The sequence below is a fragment of the Saccostrea echinata genome, unplaced genomic scaffold, assembly GCF_033153115.1.
Source record: "Saccostrea echinata isolate AGI-Se365-2 ecotype Australia unplaced genomic scaffold, CSIRO_AGI_Sech_v1 ptg000054l, whole genome shotgun sequence".
NCBI classification, from domain to species: domain Eukaryota; kingdom Metazoa; phylum Mollusca; class Bivalvia; order Ostreida; family Ostreidae; genus Saccostrea; species Saccostrea echinata.
Window position 1 is genome coordinate 18,225,933 of NW_026889803.1, and position 24,752 is coordinate 18,250,684.

The following is a 24,752-nucleotide window of genomic DNA, read 5'->3' on the forward strand; positions in this document are numbered from 1 at the left end:
CAAATCTTCACATTTCAACCACTTCAACATGTAAAAACAACCATATTAAGGAAACGCCTCAAGTAATATTTTGCCTAGGATTTATTCATAGCTGCAAGTTCCTTGAAATAATTAAAAAAATGAATACAAATATTTCTAATAATTCGTGTTTTAAAGTGTCTTTACTGCATACGTTACTTCAAGATCACAAAATAGGAAGATAATACGTTACGATACCTCTTCCCATCAAGTCATTTTAATGGTTAGGACATTAAGATTGGTGATGCACTTGCGGTCAAGATACTTTAAACAGCTATTTCTTTCCAGTATATTTATTGCTTTTGCTGATCTTATCTTAATCATATTATAAGTTTTTCAAGGATCCGAATCTGCACTATTTCAGTTATATATCAGCGATGGACCAGAAGGAAAATATATGCCTATTCCTCATAAGTAAACAAAAAGAATATTAAAAACAAAAAATACTAGTTATAATTTTAATTTAAAGAATAATTTCATCGACGTAATAAATTTTATCACAAATACTTTAAACCAAATGTTAATATGTTAAATTGACGCAATATTTTTAACAAACACTTTAAACCATGTGTTGTCATGTTTCATCGTCAAAATAGATTTTATAACATACACTTTAAACCATATGTTGTTATGTTTGAGTTGTTATATTTGTTTCCTTCCTTCCTCGTACTTGTTTGTTGATTTCTGGTATCAATATAACGTCATTAACTTTGAATATATGAGTACTTTCAGCTCTTGTTAATATATTTTTTTAATACGGATGTAATTTTTTGAAGTAACATGTTACCAGTTTAAGCTAACCTGAGCGGAAACTCACGTGAGATTTTCTTATCATTTTTGACTGGCTTCCATCTGTCTTTTTATCTGTGTGTACATTTTTTAACATTTTCAGCTGCTTCTCAAGAACCACTGTGGCAACCAAACATGCCACGAAGCATTTTTGCGTGAATGAAATTTAAGTTTGTTAAAAATAAGTACCATACCCTCTTTCTAGGGAGATGATTACGAGTTGGTGATAATTTGGTGGTATTGAAAATCTTCTTCATGAACCTCTGGGATCAAAACGAAACTAAAATGAAAGCTTCCTGACATACGTGTAGTGTAAATTCAAGTTAAGTTTTGTTATATAAAATGGTATCCTTTGTAGGTTGATGTTCTCACAGGAAAACTTTTTTTACATACATATTCTATTAATAACAACTTTTGTTAATGTTATTAATAAAGCATGTATATAAAACCAGGTGTTTTCCTGTGAGAACATCAATCAATAAAAGATACCATCTATACTTATAGATTAACAAGTTGCTGTCCTTTAAAAAAGGACTGCAATACGTGGACCATATCCATGTGTTTCTAAACGAAATTCAAAGAAAATTTCTAGATTTAGTGATTTCACAAAGGTGTAAATAAATTTAATTTTTTTTTACTTGTATCTTGTAATTTTTTTTCGTTATTTATGTTTGCTTAATTAGACTGTAATGATAAAAAAAAATCATGACCTTGAAATGGTGTGAATATGAAATGTTGATCAAGGTATCTATCACAATTGTTAAGTGGCCTTTAAAATTAACAACAGAATTAAAAGAGGCAAGTATCGTAATGGTGGAATTTTAACTCTATTGGCGGATCCAGGGAGGGGGTCGGGTGTTGGAACCCCCTTTATTTTTGCAGAAAGAGGAAGAGAGAGAGAATGTTTTTCTGTAATATAGATATTTTTACGTCTAGTATTTTCAATAAAAAGTACTTCAATCTCTGTCCTTTCTGCTCTCTAGATAGAGTTTTGCTTATTGCTTTCCTCCGTGTACCTTCACAACCCCGGCCCCGGGCCTCGACCATCCACACGTAACATGAAAGATTTCACTTTGATATCATCGGAAGATTCCGACGAACGTACATAGCCATTTCTGGACCATCTTTAAAGTAACTAAGTAAGTGTACATAAAAAGTCATGAAAGGGCATATCCATAAGAGAATATTTATCTCCTTATATTATGGGGATATTTTAATCAATGAAGAGAAAGGTTCAAAATGTCCTCGTAGTATGTGGGGGAGGGGGCTCACTTTTTCTTAAGAAAATAATCTTCTGTTATAATCTGAATATGTAAGTTTTGATTTGCATTGGAAGCTCCCCCGCACTTTTTGTTGCGGGAAGGTTTAAAATACGGTAAATCAAACATTTAAAAGAAATCAAAATGTACCGAAAAGTTAGACGAACCCCCCCCCCCCTTCTCGAAATAAGATTTTACAGTGTGGAGCACAGGTTGCTATTTTAAGTAATTCATTTATTTCTGCTTGTCAACTCTTTTGGAGGTCTGCCCTCTTTGAAAACCGTTGCTACAGGCTTAAATGTAAGTGCCTGCGGTGTGACCTAGAAACCCTTCCCCTTTTCAAAAACTGCTGGATCCGACCCTGTACTTGAGCACTAGAGGGTCTCGGCACAAGAGGGTCTCGAGTTATCTAAAACGATAATAGGTTATCGATTAACTCGATCGATTTAAAAACACAAAAAGATTAATTTTGTGTTTGTGTTTTTTTTCTCTGTCTCTTTTTAATATATTCGATCAGTGCATATTATCTATTCAAGATATATTACTAAAGTCAGGTACTCTTCACACAATTGCTCCGAAGAAAATAGTTCCATTCATGATCAGTAGATACAACATTACAACAAATGTTAAGAATAATGATGTATATTTAATTCGTTAAAGAAAACAAAATTAACGTAAAAAGATTTTAAGAAAATCACTTTTCCCCAGAAAATGAAATAAAAAGTTTTCATATTCCTACGCTCTCTGCCTCCTCAGTCTTTTTCACGAAAATATATAGGTCATCCTTCGATTGATAGTGATAAATCTTTTCACCAATTATATACCTGTCATGATTATTGTTCGTTAATTGCCGTATATTTTCTTTTGAGTGAGAATGTTAATCATTAACTGTGTGTGTTTTTTTCTCTCTTTTTTTTAAATAACGGAATGGATATTATTGTTAAACACCTGCAATCGTAACTTCTCGGCAAAGCAACGTGATTTGCCGAGCTCGTCGGAAAGGATCTTCGCACGTGTGTAAACCTAGTCTATTTGGTCTTGCAAGCACCGTTCGCTAGCGACGCTTAGATCATGTAGAATGGGTATCAGTATTTGCTACGGACATGAGGAAGAACTATACACCAGTTTCATAACAAGTGCAGGTTTTTTTACTCAAGCCCTAGACTGGGCTAGAGGTTCTGAGTTATCTAAAACAATGCTAGGTCATTGATCTACTCAGTTTATAAACACGAAAATATACTATTTTTGTAAATAAAAAGATTTCTAGAAACAAAAATGTAGTTTATCTTCAAAACGTCTCTATATTCAAAGTCTATATAAAGTGTTAAATGTCGGATTTTATTCTATGACGAAGGAATGTTCAGTGACGCTCCACAGCCTCAACCGATCTCGCGCTTTACTTTGCGTTTAACAACGGCCGTCAATGCATCGCTAGACGAGTCCATTGATTACTCTTGTTGACCCATCTTTAACATCTGCCTATACTTTGAGTGATAGTACTTTAATAGCACAAAATTAAAAAATAAATTAAAATCTATCCTTGATAGTTCTATAGTTTTGCTATTTAAAAAATTGGGCTATCTTTGATCTTTGCTTGGACTTGTTTCGAATTTACAGAAGATTCTATCATTGGAAAGTTAGATGGTACACATGTAGCACAGGCCCATAGTACGCGGGATTTTTTCGGAGCCCCCCCCCCTTTCACTTTGAAAACGTTGCTACAGGCCTGTAACATGCTATCTGGATTAAAATATTCCTGAAAATGAGTGAGCTGTTAAATACATCTTTAAAATTATACGGTTAATTATATTTAGTCTATGTTCTATGGGAAATTAAAACTATTTTTTAGGCATCTGCAACGTTGTGATAATAAGTCACTACACGCATGTAACGTTATATATGTACATGCAGTTTCCTTAACACATGCATATTTTAATCAACAAAAGATGTTGAAACTCAGTAGCTTAAATATTATGTCATTTTAGGATATTTATGGCCATTGTATAGTTGACATTCTACAGCTTGAGTATCTCTGACCTTTTATCAGTAAATATTTTTTTTTAATTAGAAATCATCTGAGCATAATGAAAATTCGAATAAATTAAAAGTCGAATATCTTGGATATGGGGTAACCCATATATCTGTTCTTGTTAAATAACGGAATGGTTAATATACAACACCTGCAATCGTAACTTCTCGGCAAAACAACGTGTTTTCCGAGCTCGCCAGAAGGTCTGAGGAGATGCGATTGACAATCACGTGTGTAGACCTAGGATATTTGGTCTTGCAAGCACAGGTGTGTGCACTGTTTGCTAGTGACGCCTAGACTGGTGACAGTATTTGCTACAGACAAGAAGAACTATACACCAGTTTCATAACATGTGCAGTTTTTTTACTAGTGAAAGTTGGGAGTAAATTAAAAGTCGATATGGGGTAACCCTGTTCTCTTTAGAGAAGTGGACAGGCTTTCGCCTACATCCAAATAGGGGTAACCCATATATCTATTTTTGTTACAACGACCGTCAATGCATCCATGGACGAGTTCATTGGTTACTCTGAAAGGTGGCACAGGTTAACCTTTCGTTAACATTTTCTACAATGATCTGCCTACTTTGAGTGATTGTACTTTCATAGCAAAATTGTCAAATTTTATTCCCGATTGGCGTAGGCTATAGTTTTGTCATTTAAAAAAATCGGACTATTTCGATACATATGTAACTCATGACACCTGACGGCTGGGACTTGACATCTGTTCTAGATTTCTACGGAAGATTCTATCATTGGAAATATAGATGGTACACGTGTAGCACAGATCTGTAATACGCAGAATTTTTTTTATGTTTCTCCCTCTCCCCCACATGGAAAAACTTTGCTACAGGCCTTTATCAAGCTATATTTGGATTGCTGTCTATCAAATTATTTTGCGAACCTTGATGCACAAAATTAATGCCGGTAAACATGGTAAAAGCTACCTTTTAAAACGTAGTAGTTGAATTAAGTTTTTAATTCAACATGTTAAGCTATCTATATAAGTTCTTCCTACTTAATTAAAATGCTTGTACCATAGAATTTAGTTTGTATATAAGGATATATGTATTAAAGAGAAATTCAGATTTTGGTTACTCCAAAGAATTACATAAATACGATGTGCAGATTTTAGAGCGAGGTTTGCCAATGATTGCCATATTCTAATTCGAGAGGGCGAATTGTTCTAAGGGCAAGTTATCTTAGAGGCGAACTCTCTAGATTCTCGCGCATGCGTAGCCTGACGTAAGCCCATGGCATCCGGTTTAACCCCATTTATATATTTTCTGCGTGGACCTCAGGGTCCACGCAATAATTTTTGCAAATAAACTCCGAAACGGATGCACCACAGTTCTTAATTACTCCTCTAACAATACACTGTATACAAAATGATGTCCGTAAACTATATTTAGATTTCACTCCCATAGTAAGTATCGTACATTAAATTAAAAGTCTACTTTCATTTTCTATAACAGCCATGAAATAGGAAAAACGTGAGTACGGTGGCGTTTCCGGTTGGCGGATCTAAGTTACTGGCAATTTTTAATGAAACTGACAACAAGCAATCGTTTATTTATTTCATAAAACGTCATCACCGAATCATTCAATCAAAACTTGAATTAAATGATATAAAAGAAATATGTTGTGATAACCGATTAAAAGGGAAATGTGCAAATTATTTTCGTCATTCACCAATCTTAATATTGACGGAAGCTTCAAGATCATATAGCATCGAGCCCGATGTTAAAAAGAAAAAAAATAAACGAGGTGATTACAGCTGCATGAACATAAAAAAATCTTTTGTTTGAATGGCCATTGAAATAATGGTAAATAATTGATAACACTATATGTTGTGAATATATTTATCTATCGAAAGACTATTACATATATGTAGTAGGTTTTCCTATTAAACTTATCGGTAACCGGGAGCATCGTGGCAAGGAACCCGAAGTACAATTTGTACTTCGTAATAAACTTGCTTACATGAAAAGAGAAAATTAATAAATAAGGTATAATTGTTCAAATACAATTAAAGCTGCAAAATTTTGTGCTTTAATCAAAACATTTCAGTTTTTTTTCTGAATACAGTCTTTTATATCAAATACTAGGCCTATTCATAGAGCGTAAAAAAGTTTTTTTTTTACACAGGTACTTGGGTCTTGGTTTATAAAGATGTATGTACCTTATTGATATATGTAAAAAAAAAAGTAAAAGTTCATTTTTTTTTACATATCAATAAGGTACATACACATTTATAAACCAAGACCCAAGTACCTGTGAATTTTTAACCCCCCCTCCTCCCCAAATCAATTTATCAGTAAAATGTGCATATTTGCTTATTTCGCTGCTTTTATCCTTGACGAAAATGAAGAAGAGCAACTGAAGTACAATATCCATAACATAGTATTACAGGTTTAAATAAAAGTCAATTAATGAAATCGTTATTTTTCAAGCTTTTACAAAAAAGGGGGTGGGGGTGGAGACGTACATCTTACTTCATGCCGGATTTTGAACAAAGTATTTCTTCCTGCTGTAAGCCTGTAGGCTGTCAGTAGAAACTACAATATATTTTCTGTCGGTAGTGGTATAAATGCAATTCCCCGCGCATGCGCGGGATTTCATCTAGTTTTAATAAATTATATATATAGATAATAGATAGATAGATAGATAGATAGATAGATAGATAGATAGATAGATAGATAGATAGATAGATAGATATATATATATATATATTGAATACCAAACAAATTCAGCATAATTGACACAATACATACCAATAACCAATATTGACGTTCATACATTCCAATAACCAATATTGACGTTCATACATGTAAAACAAAATTCTATTTTGTTGTTATAAATAAAATAATAATAATACGTTTAGTCGTTCTATTTATTTTGTATACCTTCCCCCGAAAAAAGGGAGCATATTGGTTTACACCTGTTGATCAGTCGATACATGTATGTCGGTTTGAAGGTAGTCCAGGCCAGAACCCTTTTCTTCATAGGCATCAAACTTAGAACATGATCCCTTACGGAATGGATGACCCCTATTGAATTTGATGTCACAAGGTTAAGGGTCAAACTTCTCAAGGTTTAGGAATATATTGTCAGTTCAGTATCTTGAGAACCCTTTGCTCAACTGACATGCAGCTTGGTACATTGGTTCTTTAAGGGGTAATTGAACCCTGTCCGTTTTAGGTCACAAACCCAAGGATCAAATTTGACATGTATTTTTATTAACCGCTAAGTATCTTGAAAACACTTGACAGCAAACTTGGTACACTGGTTTCCCTTAAAGACAAGATGACCTCTGTTGATTTTGACATCACAGGATCAAACTACTCTGGACATGATAAGGTATTGTCCGCTCATTACCTTGAAAACTTTTTGCTTGACAATCATCAACTTATTACATTAGTTCTCTCTAGAGCGTAGAAGACCCCTATATATTTTAAGGTAATAAGGTCAAGGATTAAACTACTTTGGACAAAAAAAAATAAATTAGTTAACAGCTAATCTTATCTTTAGAACTAAATTGCATGACAAACATCGTTTGGTTCACTGGTATCCCATTGAGAAGTGATTTGGGGGTCATGATGTCAAAGGTCAAACTTCTCTGGACACAGTAATAGACTGCCCGCTCAATTTTTTTCACTATCATTACAGACGTTCTAAATTTAAAGTTTATTCTTTTTTAAAATTTCTACACAGGGGGCATATAATTACAATTCATTTTTATTCAAGATATCCTCGATCAAGGATCCTTAATTGTAAATTCAAGATTTCTGAAAATTCCGGATAGCTTAAATTTATAAAATATGTGTAGATTTATTTTAATTTTACAACTATACAGAAATAAATGATTCCATTTGATTTATACTTTTTTAAACATGTTTATGTGTGTTTGAAAAAAGGAGACAGATAAATATACAAATAAAAGTCTTCTGTGTGGTAAAGGTAGTTAGGTGCTAAACAGAATGTGTCATATGAAACATTCTCTTATTATTTAATGAATGCTAACTCTCGAATCCCGCCTACATTTTACACCCATTTTTAGCTCACCTGAGCCGAAAGCTCAAGTGAGCTTTTCTGATCGAAATTTGTCCGCTGTCTGTCATTGGCGTTGTTGTAAACTTTTCACGTTGTCATCTTCTTCTCGAGAACTACAGGGCCAATTTCAACCAAACTTGGCACAGAGTATCCTTGGGTAAAGGGGATTCAAGTTTGTTCAAATGAAGGGCCCCGCCCTCCTCCAAGGGCAGAAATAGCGAAAGTTAATGGCATCATTGAAAAATCTTCTTCTCAAGAACCAATGGGCCAGGAAAGATGAAACTCATGTGGAATCATTGTCAGGTAGTGTAGATTCAATTTTATTCAAATCATGGCCTGCTTGGGTAGGATGGGCCACAAGGGACGATCAAAGTTTTACATAGGAATGCATAGGGAAAATCTTTAAAAATCTTCTCAGGAATAGCTAAACAATGATTGGTATTGTTTTTGTAAAATCATCCTCAGGTGGTGTACATTTAAGTTTGTTCAAATCATGACCCCCAGGGGTAGGATGGGGCCACAATGGACGATAAAAGTTTAACATAGGAATATGTAGGAAAATACTTCAAAAATCTTCTCAAGAACAGCAAAGCCATGATTTCCGGGGGTAGGGTGGAGCCACAATGGGTGATCAGTGATCAGGGGAAGTTTAACAAAGGAGTATATAGGAAAATTCTTCTTCTCAAGAACAACAAACTATGATTGGTCATATTTATATGGATGCATCATCAGGTGGTGTAGATTCAAGTCTGTTCAAATCATGACCCCGGGGGTAGGGTGGGGCCAAAATGGACGATCAAAGTTTAACATAAGAGTATATAAGAAAAATCTTCTAAAGTACAGCAAAGCTATGATAAGGTCATATTTAAATGGAAGCATCCTCAGGTGGTGAAGATTAAACTTTGTTCAAATTTTTTTCTCAAGAACAACAAAGCCATGGTTGGTCATATTCATATGGAATCATCCTCAGATCGTGTAGATTCAAATATGTTCAAATCATACCAGGGGTAGGGTGGGGCCACAATGAAAGTTCAAACTTGTAGGGAAAAAAGTCAGTCAAAAAAAAAAATATGTAAGCATCCTTAGTTAGTGTAGATTCAATTTTGTTCAAATCATAACCCCCACTCCCTTTTATGGGTAGGTCGGGACCACTTATGCATTTAAGATTTTCAATACTAAACTGATTTTTGCGTTTTTCCTAGACACAGTGCTCATGTGAGCGATGTGGCCCCTGAGCCTCTTGTTATCAATACTAAAGGCAATTTGGCCGCAAAATCTTTGTTGAATGCAAAGAGGCGTTCAGTGGTAACTGATTAATAATTTTAATACCCATGTTAAATAGTTACTTAATTGCTTTTAATTCTAACTCTTTTTATATGGAAGGTATGCGATGTTTTACATTGAAATCGGACTTTAAAGCATCACCATATTTTAAAATATTCTTGGATATGGATAAATGATAATTAAATCTTTTATGTTACGCATAGGCTATAAAATAAATATATATAATTGATAAAATATTATGTTTTAGTTGTAAACCCCATTGAAATTGGTGAAAAAATAAACATTTTTGTCGTTTTTTGTCTGTAAATATATGCCCCCCCCCCCCCCCCCCCCCGTGAAACAACAAAAGTTTTGGTATGAATTTGTTAAATAACAATTCTTGATATCTTGAATTCTCAAGATAAAGTCCATTTTTTCAACTTATTACTTTGCCTGTTAATCATTTTATTTTTTAAACTTCTTATTAGTCCCCTACCGGTGAAACCGGAGGGGACTATAGGTTTCCTCTGAATCTGTCCGTCCGTCTGTCTGTCCGTCTGTCTGTCTGTCTGTCCCACTTGGTTTTCCGCACTTTTTCCTAAACGCTTGCAGATATTGAGCTGATTTTTGGTATGTGAGTGTATCTTGAAGTTTGGATTTCGTTCCGCTTCATTGATTTTTGACGGAATTACGGCCTTTTCAATTTTTAGGGGTTTTCCGCAATTTTCTTCTAAACGCTTTCAGATATTGAGATGTTCTTTGGTATGTGACTTAACCTTGATTAGTTATAGATCAAGTTTGCATTTCGTCCCGCTTCATTGATTTTTGACGGAATTATGGCATTTTCAATTTTTAGCGGGAATCAGATTACACTTGCCGGTAGGGGACTAGTATTGCTAATGCAATACTCTCAGAATGCTTGTTGTACATGTAATGATTTCAAGGTTATCTGGAATATGTACAGTACCACTTTTAACTGTCGAAATTGATACACTTTTACATTTTGAATCAATTAAAACAAAGAGCAGTATTAAACCACAGTAGAACATGTTTTAAAAAATATATTTATATATGATACACATTTAATAATCTTGCACAAATTAGGTCCTACAAATACTGAATTCTTAATTTAAGTTTATCTTGTAGGCGAATATATTATATGGACAGTGTGTTATGGACTTCACAATAGATATACATAAAATCACCAGAAGAGAACCCCAATTGGTGATGTGTACTCGTTTCATACAAAAAAAAAATATTCTCCTTTTTTCGTACACAGGGAATTGAAGTATCCATACAACTAAATGAGCCATTTTTATCTTGATTCAAATTAAAGCACATGTTTTATTATTATTTTTTTTAATCCTAAACAGAAATAAAAGTACTCGTGCAATTAAATTAGCATTTGTTTAGCTTGACTGAAATAAAATAACATATTTCATTAATAAAAATTCTTTTTTTTCTCCAAAGGATACACATACAACTAAATGAGGCAGGTTTAGCTTGACTGAGATCAGAAAGTAGTGTTAACATACACCTCCTGTTCCTCCTCGTGTCCATTCTCATTATTCTGATAAATTTCCTCACCCTCATACTCCACGTATCCACTCGGTCCACAGCATGGTGGCGGGGCATTTGATTTTGTGGACATGTTCAGCAGACGACAACCACCAAATTCTGTATTTTGATAGACCTCTCCTGGATACGATATATTGTGATTTTGCTCTGGAATTTCATTTATTTTGAGGAATTGTATATCATGATTGACTTGGGGTTTCTTCTTTTTTGTTTTGGGGCGTTTAGATAGAGACATTAAGCTCTCCTCTTGAGCGTAATCGTACACCTGTGCTTCTTCCTCGTCGTCGTCATCAATTTCCAAATCATCAGATGACGCTGATTCCCTGTCTTTTGATGAAGATTTTGCTGTAGAGGCGGAATACTGGTTCCGTACAGAACGCTGAGTTGGTGACTGCACCGCCGAAGGTATGTCAGCCTTCTTTTTGTTTTCCCTATTAAACAGATTGAAAAAGATAGTGTATGAGTTTCATGTCCTTTTATTTTCATTGTGAGAAAAGGTTAAAAATAGTATGCCGAAAAAGAGCTTCTTTTGGTTAACAATAAGACTATGCCAAAACTCTGATTATTGATTTGGCAAATATATTTAGCAGGCTTAAGTACAATAAATTGACAAATCTTTCAATGGGTGCATTTACATGAATATTTGAAGGTTTATTAGACGCGGAAATGGGGGAGAGAGTAAAAAAAAAAGATTAACTTATCTTTACATCGATTTTACAAACCACAGTCACACGGCTTTTGATAGGAATGCTAACAATGAATATAAATGAGCTGTTTGATAAAGACATGTTAACATTAGGTCTGGGACCTCCTGAAGCTCCCACGGGGTCCAGTAAAAGGAGTATTTATTTTCCCTTAGGGCTCGCGGTGGGTGTGATCGGTCGACAGGGGATGTTTACTCCTCCTAAGCACCTGATACCACCTCTTAAATTTCTGGGGATCCTTGTTTTATGCCCTGTTCACAAATTTGTTTTGTTTGTGGATTTTCTTTTTTTAGATCACTTACTGTTTGTTATCTTCATCTTTTTCATTTTAACCAAAACGCATAATTTTATAATACGGGGCTAACTTGTTTGCAAATGTGAAAGGGTGAAAATTATCACATTTTATATATATTTACAAAACTATACAATAGTGTATGAAGATATCATCACGATTTTTCATGTCACAATGGATATAATTTTTTAGTAAAACTTTATTGAATAAGTTTGGTCCAAAAATGTAGATATGAGTGAAAGATTTCAAGGACCCACACATAATATTAAAACATAACAACCGCTGAACTCAAGTGCAATGTATTTGGATATGGTTTGTCAACTATTTAGTTTTGTTTTGTTTTGATTGAAATATTGCAAAATACTAGTAACTTAATAAACTTATATAAAAGGAATGAAAGGTAGACTTAAATCGGATGCATTCTTCAATAATGTATTAAGGTTCGTCTTACTCTGATAAGAGAGATAACTCTTAATGGCATATATGTCTATTATTCCTTTATAATCTTGTCAAGTTGAAGTGTCTTTTTTGTCCAATTTTTGCCCCGCAAGCTATGATTTAATTGTTTGTATTTTACTTAAAAACGACTTTTCTTTTGGAAAATCATAAGCGTTAAAGAAACATTTTATATGAGTGAGCAGAGGGTTTATGAACCTTAAGTCTCAGAGAGAGAGAGAGAGAGAGACGTACCATTTCCGTTTGCAGAGATATACTACTAACAGTGTCAGTAGTACGAAGGCCACCAACGCCGAAAAAGCACCAATCAAAACGGACACTGGATGGACTTCAAATTCTATTTAATGGAATAAAAGAGACTGAAATAGATTTAATTTAATGTTGACAGCATATGAGGTATCAAACATTTATCCAATATTTCATAAATTAATTTACGGAAGCCCATTTAATATCTATCAAAGAATAATTTTGAATTCGAATAACGAATTATCAAATTTGTTGAAACGAATTCATTATATCATTTCTTTTTATTCGTTCTAACGAATTAAACCTTTTCTAACAAATTTGTTGAATTCATTTAAACTAATTCTTAAAATATTTTAATAAATTTCCTTAAATGAGTTCGATAATTCGTTACATCGAAATCAAAACTATTTTTCTATTAGGCCTTAAATATCAAATTCCCATTAACGAATTCAATTCATTACAACATATTTAAGAATTCGATTTAACGAATTTAATTCTTTTTAACAAATCTTGGAATTCGTTGAAAAGAATTAATCTGTTATTAAATAAACAATTTTTTGAATTCGTTATAACGAATTAAACAAATCCGTTATAATTTAAAAAAAAATTGTTCATTATACCGAATTAAAAAAAAAATATTTTACAAATTTGTTTTATTGAATTCAGGAATATTTAATTGGTCCAAAATTGGCTTCTGTGTTGATTTTTGGGATTCATTGTAAGTTTTATATCATACAGTATTTTATTTGTATAAGTAATTTGAAATTCATCACTTTATTTCTAAATAACCATTTCTGGAAAATTGTTTAAAAACTGCAAATGAGAGAGAGTGAGGAGTTTAGAACCGTATAGCAGGCATTTTAGCGGGATGCTAACTTTGGCTCATTTTAGCGGTTTTGATTGGCTGTTTAACGCCCCTCTCGAGAATTTATCACTCGTATGGAGACGCCACCACTTGCCGGTGGAAGGCTACAAATTTTGACCTATACTCGGCACTCAGGGTCATTGAGCAGTGAGGGAAATACCTACTGCGAAACGGGACCCCAGTTTATACGGTATCATCCGAAAAACCGGTCTCCACGTCCCGCAGTGGGATTCGAACCCGCGACGTGAGGATCAACTTCTTACTCCGCGACTCTAGAGCAGACGCTCTAACCAATGCGCCACGCGGGCGACGAGCGGTTTTGAAGTAACACGCTAAAATTTTAATCGCTTATTTAACATCCTTGCTTATAAGTACTGAATGCTAGAAAAAGAACAGACCCATAGGCCACGACGCTCACCTGAGTTACTTGGGCTCTGCTGTTCTTCACCAGATCCCCCTTGTAATACTTATTGTGGCCCCACCCTACCCCCGGAGGCCATGATTTGAACAATTTAGAATCTACACTACCCAAGAAAGCTTCCACGTAAGTTTCAGCTTTTCTGACCCAGTGGTTCTTGAGAAGAGTTTTAAAGATTTTGTTATCTCAGTGTAAAACTTAGATTTCCTATTGTGGCCCCACCCTGCCCCCGGAGGCCATGATTTGAACTATTAGAATCTACACTTCCCAAGGAAGCTTCCACATAAGTCGGCTTTCTTGGTCCATTGGTTCTTGAGAAGAAGAATGGTTTTTCAATGACCTCACCCTATTTTTGTTTTTCTTGATTGTCTCCCCCTGTAAGGGGTTTGCCCTTGATTTCAACAATTTAAACTCCCCTTTACCCAATGATGCCCTGTGCCAACTTCGGTTAAAATTGGCTCAGTGGTTCTTGAGAAGAAGTTGAAAGTGTGAAAAGTTTACAGACGGACGGATGGACAACTGGTGATCAGAAAAGCTCACTTGAGCTTTCAGCTCTGGTGAGCTTATAACTTTGATCAGTCTTTTGTTAAATAATATATATATTTCATCTGGTATTTGCTTTTACTCAGATTTATCTTAATCGGTATTCAAACGTACATTAAACTTGCTAAAACTTATCTTGATGAATTTCTTCCCGTTTGCAACTTCATAGGACCCAGTGTCCGCCAAAATAAGTTCCGCCAAAATTATTGGCATACCTTTGAACAAACAAAACGCCAAGTTTTGCACCCGCGAAAGAAACCGCTGCACGGCACTATTCAAATGTTAAATAAAAAAAGGTTCTGATCAAAAGCAGGGATTTTGTAACTGACTTTACAACTATCATTTTAGACTCGGTTTATTTAGGTTTTACTAAAGATACTCTTGAATATTTAGGTAAATTTTCTTATAAGCAGTTGGAGACCGAATTTATTGTCCATCTGTGTCTCTTTTCATTTGCCTCTATATGCCCATTATTATATATTGTCATCGACTTTTTAAAATAATTTTTGAAACCATATTCACAAATGCATGTTTTCTGAAGGATTGTATAAAAAAAAATACAGCGCTGTTGCTCATGACTCACATCATATCAAACTGTCTTAATGTAAATTTTGTATTTACTGCCTCTTGGTAAATTCAGAATTTACAATTTGACATTCCTCCAACACCCAACACTCCCTCCTCTCAATTTATACCATCACTATAAGACCCAAACCTCACGATTATGCATGTAGTTCTAATGAACTGATTCTTAATGATGAAAGTGCTTTTAAAAGACGTTACATTTATTATTGAGGAAATAATGTTAATGAATTGTTCTCCAGTTTTAAGGCGTAAAAGTGCGCTTCATGAAATAAGTCCAAGATTTTTACACATAAAAAATCACAAAACTAAAAACAATCCGTATATTTATATTTTTCATGTTTAAAATTTAACAAAAAGACGCTCTCGGTTTGATTTTATTGTTATGATTTCATTATAACCTGTCGGTACCCTCACTGTAACGTCACTTTAATGAAAGTGTTACCGTGTTTTCACTTCGCGTGATAATTACCGTCTTCTTTGGAAGACGGTACACATAGTTGGAGTAATTTACATTCTTCGGTCTATGCACTTCCACTTTCCTTTGACTGATAGAAAATGCATGAATTGAAATACTGTTTAAGGCAAGGGAGATAATTTTCTAAGTGATCTAATTTTTGTAGATTTCCAATCTTTAAAAAAAAAATGGCAAAATCAACAAAAGAAAATTGCAGTGAATGAAATATTGATACTTCATTTTTTTTTCAAAGCAACTATTAAAAAGTGTTTATATTCATGGTTAACAGAGATTGAATGCAAACATCAAAATTTGAGTTTATTCTTTGTATTCTAACATTATTTTGCACGTCCTTTTATATGGTAGGGCTAATGTCTGTAAAATCTGTTGAAGAAATACAAAGCCAAGAACTATTCATAAATAATATGACCTCGTATTTGAATTTCAGTTTACTGTTTAAGGTTGTTGCTAAAGACGGAAAGCTTTTTTTTTTAAATATATATATACTTGTTATACACAATAATGGTATTATATCATTTTAAAGATGGTTACGTCAAAAAAAAAAAAAATCAATTTTGTAAGATTTGTCGTTATGGCAAATATTGTGTGCTACATGTTGTTCGTTCAAAGTTACAGACCATGTGACATAAAATGAAGATTAATGTGATAACCTTTACAAATTACCCGTCCACCATGCCTCCAAACACCGTTGGTCTCGCAAGTTCCTTGAACTACTAACTGGGTATCTAGAAAGCGATCGCAGGAAACGTTACATTTATTTCCCATGTGTTTAGAACACTTGGGATCTGTTAGCTGACCTCCCGGGATTGTTGATGAACAGCAGGATCCTATCCCTAAAAACAATACAAAACCATTACAATGAAACTTTTTTTGGCAAAAGCATTAATTTTTATACGATCTGTTCTGCATATCAATTCATTCAAGTCATTTTAAGTCTCTTTAGCCATTTGATAATATTTTCCAAAACATAATGCTTCAATTAAGCTCTTGAATTTAAATTAAAATGATGTATTTATTTTTATGAAACATATAATTATTTAATCACTTTATATCATCATTATTTTATTATTTATCATTTCAAACGATATTTGCATGATCATTTTTTTACTTAAAAGAATGAAAAGTAAAGGGCCTTACATATGCTTTTGCATGTTATCATTCAAAATACATTCAGCCCTCCCCCTCTATAATTTACTATAATTCGTCCTAATTAAGTCGGCTCCCTTACTTTCAGTGAGTGTTCTTTCTATGAAATCCGAAGAGTTCTTAGAGTTGTTGGGCGAATTCAATTCTTTGAAGGAGGTAAAAAATGAGTATTTCTCTGTTTTAATTAGGTTAATTTCCCTGCCTTTGTTTCCGACTGCAATAAAGAATGGCTTAACCCCCATTTCCTTCAGTCTGACCAATTCTTTTGATCCATCGCTCCATTTTTTTATTTGATCTGTGACCACCATTACCAATACTTTTTCGCTACATTCTCTTTCTCTATTTTCAGCCCTGTCATCATCAAAAATGGCCAAAACAAAACGAAGAGCATGATCTAAGTACGGATTGTCATTTCCATTTGTGTAGTTTAGACTTTCTATGTTCTCTATCACCTCTGTTTTGGTACTATTTTGATCCGACCAAATCCTGGTCTTTGGATAAAGCCTTATAGTGTCATCGTAAGCAAACACTCCTACACGTATACTAACATCCTTTTGGTCATAAATGGTCTCTGTCACTGCTTTGAAAAACTCGCGTTGAAAATTAAAATCCTCTTCATTCTTGGTGTTTTTAGACGCATCAAGGCCCAGGATTATGTCTAGTTGTCTATTTCTGGCTATAATTGTAAAATTATATACGAATCGCTGAATTGAGAAATTTCTAGGGAAAATGGTTGTAGGAAGAATATTTGTTACTATATACGTGTAATATTAGTTTGATTGACAAATTGTAAATTCATTACGAGAACGACGGATATATCCTTACATGTGTGTAAAAAAAAATCTTGCTTGAGTCAGATCTTATACATATAGTGTTAGTGACTAGAAGGAGAGAGGCTCATAAGCATCATTTGTCGCCTGCAGAGAAAGTCCGGCGTCTGTCTGTATGTCACACCTGTCGCACCTTATATATCGAGGACCGTTAGAGGAAGGGTTTGATATTTTAGACAAATATTGCTTTGAACAATGGTTTTTCTTAAATATCAGGGTTATTGACCTCGTAACCTTTGAACTTGACCTTTGACGTACTTTTCAATATATTTCTTATTGCTGATATACACAATATTCTTTCCCATTGTGGGACGTGGAGACCGGGCCTTTGGATGAGACCGTATAAACCGAGGTCCCTTGTCGTAGTAGGTGCTGGCACGAAAAAGATCCCTCACTGCTCAATGGCCCTGAGTGCCGAGTATAAGTCAAAATTTGTAGCTCTCCACCGGCAAGTGGTGGCGTCTCCATATGAGTGAAAAATTCTCGAGAGGGACGTTAAACAATAAATAAACAAACAAAAACAATATTCTTTGACTTTTGTGCTATTTAGCATGAGAATTGCTTGTCAAAGACAATTTGAAAAACAACAGCGTTGTAGTCCTTTTGACCTTGACCTTTGATCTACTTTTACAGAATATCGTTACTTGCGTCTTTTGAATTTTTAGAGGTAGGACTATGATACCTAGCATTTATTACATGTTCTTTGACCTCATGATGTTACTTTCATATTGAACGATATATATTTATGATACAATAGTTTTTTTTAAAGTTTAATTTGAATTATTTGATTTAAATATTAAATTGAAATACTTTTCAAAATGAATCGGGATAGGTATACCGACTTTAGTTTGTAGTTTCAAGCAATGCTGTGGGCTGACAGTAGAATCCAAGGGGTTGTTGAATTAAACACATATGTATAAATGATTATTTTGCGGATTTCAATTTAATTATTCGTTTTAGTCTTCGGGGTTAAGGCATTATTTTATTTTTTATTTGTTTGTAATTAATATGTTATGATAGTTTTTCTCTCCGCGAGTGTTTTTTTTTTTGATCACGCAGTAGTCTCTCTATCCGTGAGTGTTTATTTTCTTTGTTTGAACTGTAATGCTAATTTGCAATTAAAAGATTGATTATATTTAAATTATGTTTTAGCAGGCGACACATGGGTTCCTCTGAACACTCTATTTTTTTATGCCACATACATGTATAAGACAGTGACGTGTATAAAATGTTTAATTGTCTCGTCTAAATTGTTTCAGCTAAGAATGCAGTGTAATCTTAGGGTTTCTTTGTTATTGAATTCTTTGGGTAATATGCTTTACAACATACAAGAACGACATGTATCGTTTATTATCATTTTCCTATCAGACTACTTTTTTGTAAAAAGGGACTTTGTCATCATTAATGAATTTATGATGGTTATTATGGAAGGCCATTTCGGGTTCATTTCGGGTTCTTGAACTTCCACATCTAAACAACTGATTCCTAGCACATGTATCCAGTAATTAACATATTTATTTGTTTAATGTATGAAAATTATTCTTATGTTTGACATTAAATGAGCTGTCAGAAAGATGTTTTCATAGCAAGTGATTTTCAAAAATACCTACAGGTACCAGAAAAATATACACTACAATGTATTTTAAAAAGTCAATAATTCTGAAGGAACTACAATGATAATTTAAGGACATTGGCAAGGTTTTCCGGAGAAAAAAATGTAACACACTGTGTAGAAACGGACTAGGGTAAAATGCATTACCCTAGTCCAAATCTTCGATTACGGGGGCATATAAGAAACACTGATTTGACAAAATCAACAAAGAAAGGGTGGCCTCATGTGTTAAACTTTCCAGAATATAACATGTTTAGTATCAATGCATCTGCTCAAGAGTTCTGTAAAATGTCTATACTAAAGTCAGGAGCCTTGCCAATGCCTTTAATAATGTGTACCAATATTACATGTTTGACTGCAAGTTTAGCAATATCATTTTCAAAGATATTCTTTAACATTTTGAAGTTGACGAAGAATAAAACATAACAACCTAACATGACACTATAGTGTTATCTACTTTAAAATTCGATAATTTTCTTCACACATGCTACGTATGATAAATATTCTTGGTTCACAACAAAATTAGCATTGAATTGAAATGCGAGTTCAATCAACAATTTGGCAACTGCTTCTTTCGAGTTTAACTTTGTATGAAAGCAATAAAAATGTTGATGACAACTAATTATTGAACTTCTATCACCAATTTTACAGCTAGAATTGCTCTACAACATCAGGTAGTAGTATACTAGTATATTTGCTAGTTTATCTCAAATAAGTATTGGCCGATCAAAATAATAATAATAAATTCCACGTCAATAAAATGTTGTCTTAACCTTATATAGAAACAATTATCTATTTCAGTTACTATTCACAAAGTTACTAAGAATTAAGATGTAAATTATATATACCGTCTAACAGGCTGATCAATAGAGAAATAATCCACAACTTATTTATAACGACCAACATTTTAATAATCAAGTTAATGTGTGATTTGTTGGTATAAAAATCACATTATTGTACTTCCCTATTTCCAACACCGGATTAATTTCCTATGCGTCCATACAGGATATGGCCCTTAGATGTAAGGTTTCTATTTCTGACATTTCGAGGAAATTATTTCATGAATACTCAGGTTTAAAAAAACAAATCCGAGAATTTTGTTCGATTTTGTATATGTTTGATTAGTCTTCCAATACCCGGACAATGAGGTCGTTGATTTCAAAAAGAGTGAATACTGAGATCTTTATAGATTATTTTTATATTAACCGTATTTTCATTTTAAATGATGTGCAATTGTACATGATGGTCTATTTAGAATACGCATAATAGCGGGTCACTGAGTTCTAATAAATGAATGAAAAAAAAAAGAACATTTTGACAAACGTCCCTTTTTTCAAATTCGAAATTTTCTATTTAAGCTCGTCATTTTCTATGAAACCACTTGTGGGGTTTGTTGAAGTTCTCGTGGAGGAATTGGTTTGTATGTTGTTTAACGTCCCTCTCGAGAATGTTTCACTCATATGGAGACGCCACCACTTGCCGGTGGAGAGCTGCAAATTTTGTCCTATACTCGGCACTTACGACCATTGAACAGTGAGGGATCTTTTTCGTGCCAGCACCTACTGCGACACGGGACCTCGGTTTATACGGTCTAATCCGAAGGACCAGTCTCCACGTCCCACAGTGGGATTCGAACCCGCGACGTAAGGATGAACTCCTTACTTCGGGATGAGGGATAACGATATATTTTCTCTTCTCTAATCGAAAAATTCCCAATATATGGCCGAAATACTGCCGACACGGCGTTAAAGAATTTAATCAATCAACCAATCTAATAAAAAAAACTTCATTTTAGAACAATGAAAGATAACAATATTATAATAAAGTTGGAAAACAAGTCGAACAAGATGTGTTTGTGAAACACTGATGCCCCCGTATGGCAACTTATAGCAAATGTTGTCTCGAGAAATATACCTGTAAAATATGAAAACCCTAGCAGCAACCATTGAATAGATATGGAAAAGATTAAAGTTTTTCAATAGCGCATGTGAAATATGACGGCCGTAGCTCCAATCGATCAAAAGTTATGACCAATGTTAAAGTTTTTCAAAAGTAGGTAAAACTCCTAGGTCAAGGTCAATGGATTACAAAGGAAGCTCTTTTCACAAGGAATAAACATGTTAAATATGAAAGCCCTAGCACCAACTGTTCAAACGTTATGGCCAAGGTTAAAGTTTTCCTAAAGAAGGTCAAACTCCAAGGTCAAGGTCAAAGTTGATGGTATCCAAGCACTCTCCGTTCAAAAGTTAAAGCCAAGGTTAAAGTTTTCCAAAATTTAAGTAGGTCAAACTCCTAGGTCAAGGTGAAAGGGTCAAAGTTGTTGGTATCCAAAGGAAGGTCTTGTCACAAGGACTACACGTGTGAAGTATGAAAACCTTAGCACCAACTGTTCGTAAGTTACGGCCAATGTTGAAGTTGGATAAAATTTTGCAAAAATGGGTCAAACTCAAAGATCAAGGTCAAATATGATAGTATCCAAAGAAAGGTCTTGTCTCAAGCAATACACATGTGAAATATGAAAGCCATAGCTCCAACAATCAAAAACTACGGGCAATAATAATTTTTTGCGGACAAACAGACTGACACACAAACAGCCAGACAAGGCAAAAACTATATACCCCCGAATCTTCGACACGGGGGCATAAAAAAGCATAAAGCACCCCACTGTTTAGTATAAATCCAACAAAGTGAAAATCACGAAAGGAAATGCTTTTTTACATTGTGTCCAGTCAGACTGGACTTGGGATAAAAAAAAAACAAGTCTCTCAGATAGCAGAAGCATCCTTAAGAGATCACATACTATAATTAGATTTTCCCTGATAAAATGTTCTTTTCAACCTGAAAAACTTTAAACAATAAGAAAACATTTGTATTTTCCTATTTCCGAAGGAATTTGAAACAACAAAGTAGTATGTCAACACTTATTGGGGGAGGGGGATTCTCAGTGTGGATTCGTCTATTCTTTAAAGCAACGAGCTGCATTTTGAAAAATTTATTTTCTGTTAAAATGTGCTGTTATGATAAATCTGTATGTGACAAACTTTCATGATCAGTTAGACTATAATAAAGTTTTAAATTGTTTCAGAAGAAAGATTTCTATACTGTGCAATATATAGTATTATATAAAAAAATCAATATTGTACAGAATGACAATAATGTAATTTTACTTCAACCAAAGCTTATAAATAGTACTTCCATCGCAAAAATTAACAACATAAGTTTATAAACGTTCACTTTTTCTGTTATTGAAATAGTTAAGTACAATATTGCAACAACAAGAATTTGGACATCAAAATTGCAGCTCATATTGCTTTAAGAAAATAATAAGTGTATAAGAAGATGCTTGGTAGTTGTAATCGCACCACAAGAAGAAACAAGCTAATTCAGAGAATTTGTGTCCCCCGCTTAGGGAAAAAAGAAGAGCATGCACAGTTCGGGGGAGGGGGGATCGGGACCCCCCCCCTGGATTTGTAGAATTTTTAAATGTATACATGTATACAAAAGGGGGGAAAATGCCAATATGGTTATAAATATTTGATTGCTTTTTCTTTAATATGTGTATAGAAGAATCTTTTTATATAAAATATTTATCACACTCTAATAATGATTTTAGGAGTTTGTACACGCCAAACGTAAGAACTTTTTCATTTCACATGTTGAATACTATCATTTAGTAAATAAAAAAAAAAATTATGGTCCGGGATTTGAACCCGATGTAACGAAAAAAAGTGACCCCCGTAGAATATTAACCGGGGATCATTTTTCTGTCTAGAAATTAGACTCCCCCTGGTCAATATTCTACGTAGAAAAATGACCCACGTTTTCGTAGAAATTATGGCCTTTGGGTCATTGTTTCCGTGTGGATTGTAGAAAAATGACACAGTAGAATGACCCTCTGTCATTTTTTGATAAAATATGGTTTATAAAGAAATTTTTTGTTAGGCAAATACATAGGGGTTATTACAATCACAAAGTGGTCATTTCTAAAAGCTTTAAAGTTTAAATAACAAAATTAAAAGGTATTACTATACTTTACATAAATAACACAAGGTGGCTTATCCAATTTAAAGAGGCTGGGGGGTTGTGGCCATTTTTAGACTATATTGATCTCCTTTAGAAGAAGAGCTCCATATGAAGATGTAGAAAATGATCAAATTTTAAAACTAAAATTTTTGAAATTTTTCTTTGCCAAATGATAGTTGACAGCTTAAGATATCATATCTAAAAAATTAAGTTAAATCTGGTGGTTAATTTGTTGACCCCCCAGCCTCCTTAAAGGAAAACATAATAAGGCTATAATGATGTTCTTTGACTATTAGAACAAGAATACACGCTTTCTTTGAATTCTTTTATCACATATAAGGTTTTCCATCCCTAATTAATAGGACCAAATTCTCTATCCTTAATTATTCATCATGTACATAATACTTTGATATTAATTTAAAGCATTTTATAGTACAAAAGGATTTACCAAGAGAAAGTTTCAAAAATGTAATTTACTAAGCAGTAGTTAATTAACAAAATTGCTTTGAAGTCTATGGGGACAAGAAATTTTTTTTAAAAATTCAAATAATAATATCAATAAATATTGTGGTAGAAAGATGCATTAAACATTAGAAATAGAATGACAATTGAAAACTTTTTTTTTTACCAGACAAGTTTTTAAGATTAATTTTTTTATTAATTAAAAACAGATAACTCTTTCCAAAATTCAAGATCATAAATTAGGACAGATCCCATCCTTCCATGCTTATAGTAATAAATGGGAATTATGGCTAAATATACTGAGTATTCAATACCTACACATCTGATATGTATTCGATTTCATTGAATCTTTTGCTGTTAGGGATTAAATACCTTAATAATAATAACTTAAAAATTTTCAGGTTCCACAGTTTTAATTATCTAAATGTGCAAAAAATCAAAATAAAGTCTTCTTTCTTCATTAGATTAACGTTTTAAAACTCTTCCCAATTAGTTTTAAAAATAGCGATTGTTAAGAAAATTTCATCTCATAATTATCTTTTAATTTCTATGAATGAAGTCTTAAACTTCTTCTCATAAAAATATAGGGAAGATTAAAATATGTGAAATATATAAATGTTAAAAATATCACACAGGACTGAATCGATATGCTTCTGACCTTCGAAATCAGGGGCAAAAAACGTGATTAGCTCAAAACCTTTAACAGTGTCTTTTGTTGTTTGCTAGTTCAACAAAGCCTTCACAAAATGAGGCTTTTTACAAAGAAAGAGGTGTTAAACACAGTGTATACACAGTAATATCTTTTATCCTTCTCCCTCCCTCTCCAAATCTCCCCCTATTCCTCTCTCTCCCCTCCCCACTCCCTCTCTCTCCCCACTTTCTCTCCCTCCTTCCTCGCCTTCTCTCCCCAACTTCTCTCCCTCTCCCCCACTCTCTCTCCCCCTCACATCTCTCTCCTCTCTCTCACTCTTATCTCCCTCATCCCTCTCTCTCTCTCCTTCCCCTCTTTCTCCTCTCTCCCCCACTCTCTCCTCTCTCTCACATCTCTCTCCTCCCACTCCTCATTCACTTCCCCCCCCTCTCTCTCTCTCCACTATCTCCCTCTCTCTT

At 33.8% G+C, this 24,752-nt stretch overlaps 1 protein-coding gene across 1 annotated transcript; it reads right to left on the reverse strand.

The window, feature by feature from the left end:
- Window positions 1–10,453: 10,453 nt before the first annotated feature.
- On the reverse strand, window positions 10,454–20,076 carry LOC133205361 (uncharacterized). The gene is made up of 5 exons (XM_061341159.1): window positions 20,006–20,076; window positions 16,798–17,391; window positions 16,220–16,402; window positions 12,672–12,774; window positions 10,454–11,416 (listed from the first exon to the last, which is right to left on the reverse strand). The coding sequence occupies exons 1-5, from the start codon at window positions 20,061–20,063 to the stop codon at window positions 10,921–10,923; spliced, it is 1,434 nt and encodes a 477-aa protein (XP_061197143.1). The 5' UTR covers window positions 20,064–20,076; the 3' UTR covers window positions 10,454–10,920.
- Window positions 20,077–24,752: the final 4,676 nt, after the last annotated feature.